Here is a 12,318-nt window from a genome sequence, read left to right on the forward strand (position 1 = left end):
GCCTTACCTCTCAAGGATAGCTGGGAATTTTCTTTCTGTATTTCAGTTTCTTCAAACTTCACAGTACAAAAAGGAATATGTACACACACAAAAAAAATTAATACACACTTATATATATATATATATATATAATGCACATCCAATCTATGAATGGTTGGGCACATCAGAGTTACTCTTTGTAACTGTTATTATTTACATACACATATAAACTTTGATATCATCCTGTGATAAAGTTAAAAACATTCACTGTAATTTTATTTTACTGTCTGTTCCAACTCGCAGAAACTAAAACTTTTCAAAATTCTTCCTATTTACAGCCTGACGAAAAAACATTCATATCCACATTTCTTAGATAAAACTTAGTGAAAGTTGATTCCCTTGACCAATCAGCGGAGTCAAGGATGCTCTTTACAGACGCTCCATTAAACAGTGCCCATGAAGGGCCAATAGCTCTAGCTGAGTGAGCCTTGACTTGGATTTTTTCTTCATATGCCATTTTGATTGTCTAAACAATCCAATTTGAAATAGTTTGTTTCGTAACTGGCTTATGTGGTTTAACATATGACAGAAATAACTTCACTTCATCTGTACCATCTGGAAGTTTGTTTTCGAAAAATGTCTGTTCTTTTCAGATAAAAATAAAGTGTCCTTTTTGGATCCAACTTCTTGTTGTCATTAAAACAAGGAACAAAAATCTTAGAACCTTGGTGAGATGGGCGATCCTGCTTGGAAAGTCCCTGTCTTAAAAATGTTATGCCTCTGCTCTGTATGTTTACATATCCTTCCCCAAGCCGGAGCGCTTGTAGGTCGGAGCACCTTCTGAACGTTGTGATACCTGTTAAAAATACACATTTAAGAGTTAAATATTTTAAAGAAATATGTTTCAAAGGTTCAAAAGGGGGTTCTTGTAACATTCTAAGAACTTTTAGTAAATCCCATTCAGGAACAAGTCTCACTGTGGGTGGTCTCAAATTAAAAACACCCCTCAACAGCCTGATAATATCTGGGTGTTGACCAACTAAAACTTTGTCAACTGGGGGTAAAATTGAAGAAAGCATTGATCTGTAGCCACAAATAGTTCTATACTGTAACCCCTTATGGAATAAATATGTAAGGAATTCTGCACAATCTGTTACAGAGGCATGATAGGGATTTTTACCCCGTTCAAGACACCAGCTATGGTACTTGTTGAACTTGCAATCATAATCTGATCTTGTGCCTTTTCTCCAAGATGCTTTGAGTAATTCTGAAGCTTTCTTTGAAAAGCCTTTGTTTCTGAAGTGACTGTCGATAATGGCCATGCCACTAGATTGAAAATTTCTGGAGATGGGTGAAATATTTCTGTTTTTTGGTTGATACAGAAGATTTTCGATCAGTGGTAGTCTCCTTGGGTAATCTATGAGCTTTTGGAGGAGACTTGTGTACCACGTGCGTCTTGGCCACTGGGGCGCTATCAGAATTATTTGGCATTGATAATTTGACATGTGTTCTAGAACTTTTGGTATCAAGCATATTGGAGGATAGGCATAAGCCCAAACATGTTGCCATGGAATTGACAGTGCATCCACAGCTAAAGCTCTTTGATGGGGAGTCCAAGTGCAGAAGACTGGAAGTTTGTGGTTCTCTGGTGACGCAAATAGGTCTATCTGGGGATAGCCCCATAACTTGAAAATTTTCTGAACAATCTGATTGTTCAGAGACCATTCTGAATGTCTGATTTTCGTTCTGGACAACTGATCTGCTAGAACATTGTGACATGAGGCAAGATGAGCTGCTTTTATCGATATTTGATTTTTGAGAGCACATTGCCAAAGGTCCCACGTTCGACTGCAAAGTGATAGGGACTTTGTCCCCCCTTGTTTGTTCAGGTACTGTACTACTGTGGTATTGTCGCAACGTACTAGTACTTTTTGATTTTTCAGGATTGGTAGAAATCTGAGAAACATGCGATATACTGCTTCCAACTCCAAATAGTTGATGTGCAGTAATTTTTCTTTCTCCGACCAATTGCCCTGATAAATCTGATTGTTGACATGACCCCCAAACCCTGTTTTCGAGGCATCTGTTGTGACTGTTACTGAGGCCGACCACTGGTGTAACGATCGGCCTTTGGCCGTGTTGGTTCTTTGTAACCACCATGTTAAATGGTTCTTTAATGTTTGTGTTAAGGGAATTTGGAAGTCCAGACTTTGGACTGTGTATTTCCAATTTCTGAGTAGATGTAACTGAATTGGACGCATAAATAGTCTGGCATTGGGAATCAATTCTATGCAGGATGCCATTAATCCTAGTAAATGAAGGTAACTGTGTGCCGTGACCTGACCTTGTAATAGATTGTTCACTGCTTTTTCTAGATTCAGTAACCTTTCTAATGTTGGAAAGACTAGGCCTTGTTTCAGTTTGAAAAGAGCACCTATGTATGTTATTGTTTGAGTTGGAATCAAATCTGACTTTTCCAGATTTATTATGAAACCTAAGCGACATAGGAGTTTCAGGGTTGTATCTAAATCTTCGATCAATTTTGTTCGAAGTTGATTCATCCCAAGCCAATCGTCCAGATAGGAAATCAGACGAATGTTTTGCATGCGCAAGTAAGCTGCTACTACTGCAGTTATTTTCGTGAATGCTCTTGGAGCTTGGCTTGGCCCAAAGCAAAGGGCTCTGAACTGATACGCTTTCCCCTTTACACCAAAACGAAGGAATTTGCGGTGTGTCGGATGGACTGGTATGTGAAAATATGCGTCTTTCAGATCGACCGAAAACGTCCAGTCTGCTACTTTCACTGTATTCAAGAGACTTACAATACTGTCCATTTTGAAGTGCTGCTTTAGCATATACTTGTTCAGAGGTCGAAGGTTTATCACTGGTCTGAGATCTCCTGTTTTCTTTGGAACCAGGAAAAGTGTACTGTAAAAACCTTGATGTTGTTCCATAAAAGGGACAGGTTCTATTGCATTTTTTTCTAATAAACTTTGAATTTCTTTTTCTAAAATAGGAAAAAGTTGAACATTTACACGAGTTTCTCTCAGACCAGTTTCTATTGGTGTCTGAACAAAATCGAATTTTAGACCGTTTTGAATTGTTGACAACACCCATCTGTCGTCTGTTATTTTTTCCCATTCTTTTATGAAAAATTTTAGGCGACCTCCAACAGGTATATGCTCTTTGCAAGCTAGAATCTTGCTGTCAGGAGCAATGCGGAATTTTGAAATCATTGTGAAAACTTACCATAGGCTTTCCAGTAAGTGTAGCTGAACGTCGTCCTGATGAGAACGAAGTCTTTGGTATTCTGGAAAAATTTGAGCTTCTAGGTTTATATTCAGATTCCAGACGTGGTCTTTTAACATACTCTCTTGGAGGTAAAGTGTTGCCTTTCCTCTTGTACTGGCTTGAGTAGCCGCTGTAACGAGAGCTAATATTTGGTAAAACATCAGATAATTGTTTAGAAACTTCTTGTTTGCTCTTCAGTTTTTGATCAAACTCTGAACCAAACATACCATCACTTGCAAGAGGTAGAGACATAACAGTAGATGCGTAGTCTTTGTATTCACTAAGTCCTGTGTCATATAGGGCAGACTTTCTTCTTATAAGGTGGTGGAGAGCCCCTGATCTCCCAATTTGGTCAAGCGTTTTTGATGTGATAGCAAATAAATCACGTACATTTTGAACCGCACTGTCCACATTTTTTTGAGAAAGTGTATCCAAAAGACTACCTAAGGCTTGTTGAGCGTAACAAGTAGTAATAAGCGCCATTCTTGAAGCAAGCTGACCTTGGAAAGCTAGTTTTTCTAAGGATTTCATATTTCTACCAAATAAAGACGGAGCATTCCAAAAAGCTGCCCTATGTCCGTATCTCTTTGTCAATAGCACTTCTATTGTATTTTCATGAGTAGGTACCTTGAACCAGTCTTCACACGATTCATGAATAGGAAAAGACTGTTTGTAACTGTCCCGATAACAAGACATTTTAGATGGATCTGCTGAACGCCAAGATTGTTTCAAAATGTCAGTTTGATTCTTTTCTAAAACAAGACCAGCCTGCGATTTTGGTTTAGCAACTAAGGCATCATGTCCAAATTTTTTCCCTAAAGTATCTGGCTGTTCTAAAACTTCTGGAGATTTATGTTTGCCTGTAATATTTTGATATCTGCTAAATCTCTCAATTTCACCTTCTTCAGGCGAGTCGGACAACCCTGATTGGGAATGGCTAACCTTAGAGCTATTTTCTGACAAAATAGAACGATGTGGCGAGACAGACCTGCTAAATGACCCATCATGTAACATTTGTCTCATTTCATTATTGCCAGGTTGCAAACTCAACTCGTCAAAATCTCTGATTTGATACTGTTCATTTAAATCATTGTGCAAAGAAATTCTACCCGAAGTAGAATTGTTATTTTGATCTGTAGGGATTTGAGACTGTATTTTCTCAAATGTTGACAATAAAGTTGAAATCTTACCGTCCAGCTCGGCATACTGTGATTCACTTTTTTCAAATCTTGCTGAAATTTTGTTTTCTAAAGCCTCCACCAAAAGTGAGGCATCCGAGGTCGAGGATTTTACTGTACCCTCATGTGTATTTGATGATGAAGCTTTCAAGGTTTTTACTGTACCCTCATGCTGTGTATTTGATGATGAAGCTTTCACACTACCTTTAGGCTGTTTATTTGAAGATTTCTTTCATCCTTTCCCAGTGGAAGACGATTTTATAGAACGGATCGATGCATTATCATCATCCGCTAACTTCTGTTTCACTTCTTTTTCTGCCATAATTGCAGAAAATACAAACAGACTAAGTCACTGAAAATGTTTAATGGCTAACAAAGTCCACAAAATTTTACCACACAGTCAAAAAATTTAACAAGAAAACACATCTGTTCCGATCTATCGCAGAAACAAAACTGAATTTACTCAGTTAGTCACATGTATTTATTGTATAAATGTGACTTCCGGTTTGGGAATATCGTTGTCATCTTGACTAGAGTTACCTCCCCTGGGTGAGGTAAAAAGTTTATACTGCGAGTTCCGATTTCTTGGAAACGAAAATCCTAATGTAGAATACAGTGGTAAGAAGAAAACGAGTGAAATAAAATTTCTAAATGGTATGCTATATAACAAACCCCTAATGTTTTATGACTCTTAAGTTAAATACTTAACTGAGATACATGGGACACAAACTTGTATGTCCTTTATGAATATATTTTGACGATCAAGGACCATAACTCTGGTCTGACAGATAGAAAACCCGAACAAAACCCCTTGTGCAAATCTTCATACGCTGAATAATATTCCCATGTTTTGTGACCACGTTTTAAGATACTTGCGACACAAACTTTTATCCCCTTTAATTCATATGTTTTTACTAAGTTAAGGGCAATAACTCTAATCTGGCTGAGTAAAATATCTAACAAAACCCAAGGTGAACAACTTAACATGCTGAAGGATATTCCTGTAATGTTTCATAATGCTAAGTTACCTTCTGAGATACATGCGACCCAAACTTTTAGACCCTTTTTATGCATATTTGACTATGTCAAGGGTCAAAACTCTGGTCTGGGTCTGCGATGATTGTAGTATTTTTAGTATAGTTATGTAAGAATCTTTCACTGGTTGAAGGTGTGGACTGAAATATCTGGCTCTGGGGTACTGTTTAGGCGGTCACGAGACTCTGTTGAGTTACCAGGAAACAGTTACCCAAGAGCCGGATATTTCCATCCGCATCTTTAACCAGTCATAGATTCTTTTTCTTGCATACCGTATTCTTCAAATAGTAGAAGAAATAAAATCAATCGACAGTTTTTCTTATAAGCACTATTTGACTATAGTGGCATATAAATTTACGCGTTTGTTCGTAAGCTACAGCCCTTAAAGACCCACCACAACCTAGTAACCTATTTTTTCTTTCCACATGAACCTCATGCAAAAAAATTTTTATGATACTGCTTTAATACATTTATAATACAAAGTGACAGTAAAGTTTTATAAACACAGGTAAATAACCCGGTAGAAATAAAGTATGGTATACATAAAACAAGAAGCTGCGTTCAATAAACGCTTGATGCCCCCGGCGGCATCCTTGTCGATACAAAGCAACCTAAGTCCAAAACGAGGTCAAGTTCAAGGTCAAACTGAGGTCATGTGATGTCTGAAGATGAGGAATGGTCATAGGTTACATCTGCATTAATATCATTTCATTCTAATAAGGGGTATTGATGCTAGACGAAACGGTCCCATTTGGTTAACCTCGTACGGACGGATGGACAATCACTATACGCCTCCCGCATCAGTAGATGCCGGGGGCATAAAAATGTGCATACTGCTACATTCATTCAATAAAATGTTTAGACATGAAATATTGTCTTGGCCTAATATGTCAGATTGTAACTAGATACTTGCATTTCTTTTTTATGCAAATCATGCATAATTATAATCATGGAAATAAAAGAAAAGAATACAGCTATTCTGTGGCGCGTCTTTAAGTCATTTTTACCCTTGGGTGTAAGCGGGAAAAAAACACGGGAAATCCTGTCCAGTATGCAAGAATGAAACATATCATGCCATGTGTCTTTCAGTTGGTATTATCATGGGGAAGGTATTTGAAAAGTTTCCTTTAGTTGTGATGTAGAGAATAATAACTGAGATATGAGTTTGCTGAGAACCGTTACTTAGATGCTACGTCAGCGCGGGAGGTACAGCAACAGCACTTGTGACATCGTCACGGAGTGCACTAAAGGGAATTTTTGGGGGGAGGGGGTTGGGGGAGGGTACTCATACGGGGTTGTTTCGATGGTTACTAAGATTATACGGTACGGCCGGCAGAAGACCATACTTTTTTTCAAAGGAATTCGTTCAGGGGCGTTTTGATGCCGAGCTGGATCAAAGAGCCGTTGTCAATAGCCTGGTTACATCACGGTCACACTGTTAAGTGGTATTCCAAACAGCATACTTGACAAGTTGCAACATGTCCAGAACAGGGTAGCTAGCATTATCACTAGGAACGTCCCGTCACGATCATAATACACAGGTATTGGTTACCAGTGAAATACAGGATACAGTACAAAGTTCTGTCCTTTATGGCTCTGCATGATCCCCTGCCTCTATAAGGGATATGATAGAAGTGTATAGACCGGACAGAAACCAAAGATCACAAGACGGGTTGTTACTGGTTGTGTCGAAGACTAAAACTGTGATGTGTATGGCAATCGGAGCTTTCCGCTTACTGCTCACTGCTCCTAAGCTATGGAACTCTCTTCCCGTAACCCACTTCTGTGTACAACATAACGCAAACTGACTAACATATATTGTTTTTCTTTTCATGTCACAGCATAGAACAGTATTTTATCATAAGGTCACTTAATATTTTAAAGATGTAAATAATAGTTATGTTTGTCTTACTTTGTTTAATCTATATGTTTTACATTCATGTTTTCACGGTTAATGGAAAATGGCATCTTTTATAAGTGTTTAATTTGTAATTGTATTTTTGAAATGTATTCTATAAAACACTTTTGAACGTATGCATGTGCATGAAAAGGTTGCTAAATAAATGTGGTATAATAATAACAATATAGTAATAATAATAATGTCGAAAGGTCAGTTAGTAAGGCCGTTTTGGTGTTTAAAATGAAACTTGTTAGTGACTGGACTTCTAAATGGTTAATTTCAATTCGATTAAACTATTTAGTTCAAGCACTCCCAACATTAAAATATATTTTGAAGTCACGGTTGCAATACCTCTTGATTTATAACGGCTACTACTATGCGAAAAGGCGTGAAAATTGACTACTAAGTCATGAATGAGGCTTTTACCAACATACACTACAGCTATAGGGTAAACATTGAGGCTAACGATGGTCTCGTTTCCGAGTACACGAGAATGAACTCGGTTTTCTCGTCAGTTAAAAACGGGTCAAAATCAAACGCACCGTCTTCCGAGGAGGTTTATTTCAAATGTTCAAGACATTGAGACGTTGCAACGGCAGTTCCCAAGAAAAATATTCCGAGTAAAAAGAACAAGGGATCAAAATTAGTACCGTGGATTTCAAATAAGATCAAACACTTGTGAAAAGACGTGAATTGTGTGCATTCAAGCTTTAAAAAAAGCCCAGTTGCATCAGACTTAAAAATAGGTGGCAAAATTTTAGGCAAACAGTGAAAAAGAAGTTAAAATGGCACATGATACATATGTAAACAACCTAATCGGGGATATTAAAAGTGACTCTAAGCCGTTTTAGAAATATATTAGTGACCAAAAATTGAAGAAAAAATCCGGAATTCCTCCCTTAACAACTGATGACTATAGGACAGTAGAATCTGATACTGATAGGCAAATGAATTGAATAAACAATTCACACGTGTCTTTACAAAAAGATCTGTCCGTAAGACAGCCAATGCTTTTAAAACTGTTCGAATTATTGTCCCAGAAGCAGGAAAATGTCACCCTAATAGTTAAAATACCTATAGAGTTTTAATCCAGTATCTGCATTAGCTTTAGAGATAGTAACCAGAAGTTTTATGTTCAAAAGGGGACATAATTTGACCAAAATGCATGTCAGAGTTATGGGACTTGATGCAATCAACTACTAGTAGTTCTATAACCCCGAAGGAACATGTGAAGTTTCAATTTAATATCTGCATTTGTTCTGCAGATAGTAACTTACACGCAAAACTTTAACCAGAATTTTCTAAGTCTAAAAGGGGGCATAATTTGACCAAAATACATGTCAGACTTATGGGACTTGACCCAGTGAGGTTGGTAATTGATCCAGAAAAATAAAAAATATATGCTTTTAAGTAATAGCTGTATGTACTTGCACGCAAAACTTAAACCAGGATTTTGCAAGTCCAAAAGGGAACAATATGCAGGTCAGAGATGTTGGATTTCATGCCATCAGCTAGTTTTATAATCCCGAAGACACGTGAAGTTTTAATTCAATATCTGCATTAGTTTTGGAGATAGTAACTTGCATGTAAAACTTTAACCAGGATTTTGTACGTCCAAAAGGGGGCATAATTTGCCCAAAATACATGTCAGAGTTATGGGACTTGATCCAGTGAGGCTGGTAATTGATCTAGAAAAAGAAAAAAAAATAAGTTTCAAATCTATATGCCTTTTAGTAATAGATGTATGTACTTCCACGCAAAACTTTAACCAGAATTTTCTAAGTCCAAAAGGGGGCATAATTTGGCCGAAATGCAGGTCAGAGTTATGGGACTTGATGTTATCAACTAGTTTTGTAACTCCAAAGACACATGTGAAGTTTCAATTCAATATCTGCATTAGTTTTGGAGATAGTAACTTGCATGTAAAATATTAACCAGGATGGATTTTCTATGTCCCAAAGGGGGCATAATTTGCTCAAAATACATGTCAGAGTTATGGAACTTGACCTAGCGAGGTTGGTAATTGACCTAGAAAAAGAAAAAATAAGTTTCAAAGCTATATGCCTTTAAATGATAGCTGTATATGTACTTGCATGCAAAACTTTAACCAAGGTGTGACGCCGACGCTGACGCCAGGGTGAGTAGAATAGCTGAATAGTAATCAGAGATAGTAATGTTAAAATGGAAAACATAATAGAAACACCGAAAGGGGTAGGAAAAAAACTTTAAACAGGATTAAATGCAACTAAAACAACGGGACCTGAGTTATAGAACCTGTGAAATGTAGGTCAGTTTATCATAGTGAATAAGTGTGTGAAGTTTCAATCCATTTCCACAAGTGGTTATTGAGATACCAGCTTACATACAAAACCCTAACCAAATCGGGACGCCGACGCCGACGCAGACGCAGACGCATGGGTGAGTCCAATAGCTCTACTATTCTTTGAATGGTCGAGCTAAAAACCCAGTTAATACATTCATTACTGATATAAAAACAACTGGAATAATAGTCCACAACACTTGAAGCAGGCGCAGTTTTGGAAATTTGTTGAGATGTACTAATAACATATAACCATCAAGGTCATGCAAGGAGACGGAAAAATACGTCACAAACCTGCGTAAAGTCAAGTAGAAAGAAGAATTACGTTTAGAAAGGAGTGGGGAAACGAAATGAAGTCAAAGCTCTAAGAGGTTTGGACATATTGAGTATAAATCTCCAAGGAAAATATGCTGCATGCCAAGATGGACTTTCCAACAACTACATTAACACGAGCTTCATCAGCAAATTTATTGTAGTCTTACTGAATACAAAAAGGAGGTTAAAACAGAAACAAAGTACAATGCCCGAGAATTTAGTTCTGAAGGAGTCTTGCTTTTATCAATCGAAGACCGTTTCTGTGGTTATGTTAAAAATTGTGTTAAGTGTTAAAGCCTGGACATTTCGGGACAGTCAAGCAGCAAATGCATGTGAGAAGTTGGAGAGTGAACTTCGGTCAAATTTTCAAATATAATGTCTCACCCGCGGATCATACAAACCCAAAATCTATAGATCTGCGCTCTCCCTATACTGAGTGCAATAGCAAAGATAAAGTGAAACTGAATTCAAACAATTCAAACTTTAATCCAAGCGCCGATGCAAGGGTGAGAATAGTCGAGCAAAAAGTCTGATTCGGCAACATGAGCACCATGTAAAACATCTTGTATACATACAGAAAACCGATTTAAAGACCCACCGCGACCTAGTGACCTACTTTTTTCTCCCACAAAAACTTCATGAAAATCATTTATAATACAGGTAATATGCAGCTATACTACAAGTTTTCAGGTGGACACTTTAGGCCCTTCCTGAATAAATGTGTTTTCACAACTTTATCTGCGAACCTATTCAGTCAATCTCTTCTCAGCATAGTTTTAAGAATATAGATGAATAACTGTCTTACACTGTAGAAACAAAAAGTGATTAAAATTTAACTAAATGCACTGATTTATGTACCTTCTACTACATTCATTCAACAAAATGTTAAGACAGTAAACAGACTTCTTGGCACAATATATGTCACTTTCAATTTGAAACTAAATTCTCATATTTTTCATGCAAATCATGTATAATTACCATCATGGAAATACAAAAGAATACAGTTATTTTGTGGTGCCTCTTTAAGACCAATCACAACCTAGTGACCTACTCCACCCCCACCCCACCTCACATGAATTTCTTGCAAATCATTGTGATCATACTTGTATAATACAACTACAAGATGACAGGCGGACAATTTAGGTCCTCCCTGAATTAATGTGTTTTCTATTTCAAAACTTCATCTGCAAAAATATTCAGTCAATCACTTTTCAGTATAGTTTTAAAACCATAGAGTATAATAACTATCTTATACTGTAAAAACAAGTGTGGTCTAAACTCACCTTAATACATAAAGTACGGTGTACTACTACATTAATTCAATTTATATTTAGACAATTTATTATTATATCACTGTCAATTTGTAACCAGATACTTGTTATTTCTTTTTTTTTCCATACAAAGCATGTATAATTACCATCATGGAAATGCAAAAGAATACAGTTATTTTGTGGCGCGTCTCATTGTAGACGAAACACGTGCATCATGTTCATGCAGCAAAAATAATTGCGCAAAGTCAACTAAGGTTAACATTTTACGAAAAATCTTGCTTTAAAAAATTAAATGATATTTGAAAAATATGAAAATTTGTTTTTAGGAAAATGTCATTGAACTACTCACAATAGAGAACTAAGAGGTATCATTTCAGTTCATATATATTATTTCAGGCCAGTTTGTTAAATTACTACAAGAAAGGTTCATAGGGTTCAGGTCTGCTTACCTGGATTGTCCGCTCCCTGTGTCTGTGTGTGCTACCTTCTGAACGTTAAATATGGAAACAACACCTACCTTTCACAATAGGACCGACCTACATCCTTTACGGAACTATCGTCATACGAGAATTCTATGGATCGTCTCATGCAGCCGACAGTGTATGCCTATTCCTATGTGGATGTAATCGCGTGGGTATCGAACCTCTTAATCTGATTTCACGACAAGAATTCTGCGAATAGGTGAAGTTTACCGTTATCTGAAACAAACGTAACATGTAATGTTCAAAATAAAAATAGCAACACGTGCAATCTGTCAAAAAAGTAATGGTACGCTGCGAGTTTTCAAAACACGATTCCTTGTCCTATAGTTTAGTAGCGTTACATCAATAAATTGAAAATCGATAGTGTTTACAAGAAATAAACCACGAAAATACAAATGTTTATGAAGTATGAAAATAATAAATACCTGATAATATATATGTGCAATAAAGTTAGTTATTCTGAGAATTTAAAGAGATCCCTACAAAAATGGCATTTTTATTTCTCATTTCAAAATGTGACTTGTAACCTGAAAGACATGGAATGCTT

At 36.9% G+C, this 12,318-nt stretch overlaps 1 protein-coding gene across 2 annotated transcripts; it reads right to left on the reverse strand.

Annotated features, from left to right (window-relative positions):
• Nucleotides 1-610: 610 nt before the first annotated feature.
• LOC128550145 (uncharacterized) lies at nucleotides 611-5,088 on the reverse strand. 2 transcript variants are annotated; one of them, XR_008368133.1, is made up of 3 exons: nucleotides 4,461-5,088; nucleotides 3,229-3,400; nucleotides 611-835 (listed from the first exon to the last, which is right to left on the reverse strand). XR_008368133.1 is itself a non-coding variant. In XM_053528572.1 (2 exons), the coding sequence occupies exons 1-2, from the start codon at nucleotides 3,799-3,801 to the stop codon at nucleotides 773-775; spliced, it is 636 nt and encodes a 211-aa protein (XP_053384547.1). In that variant the 5' UTR covers nucleotides 3,802-3,837; the 3' UTR covers nucleotides 611-772. The 2 variants fall into 2 exon arrangements, 1 of the variants encoding a protein (XP_053384547.1); XM_053528572.1 differs by lacking the exon at nucleotides 4,461-5,088 and having other exon boundaries at nucleotides 3,229-3,837.
• Nucleotides 5,089-12,318: the final 7,230 nt, after the last annotated feature.

The sequence above is a fragment of the Mercenaria mercenaria genome, chromosome 17 (genome assembly GCF_021730395.1).
Source record: "Mercenaria mercenaria strain notata chromosome 17, MADL_Memer_1, whole genome shotgun sequence".
NCBI lineage: Eukaryota > Metazoa > Mollusca > Bivalvia > Venerida > Veneridae > Mercenaria > Mercenaria mercenaria.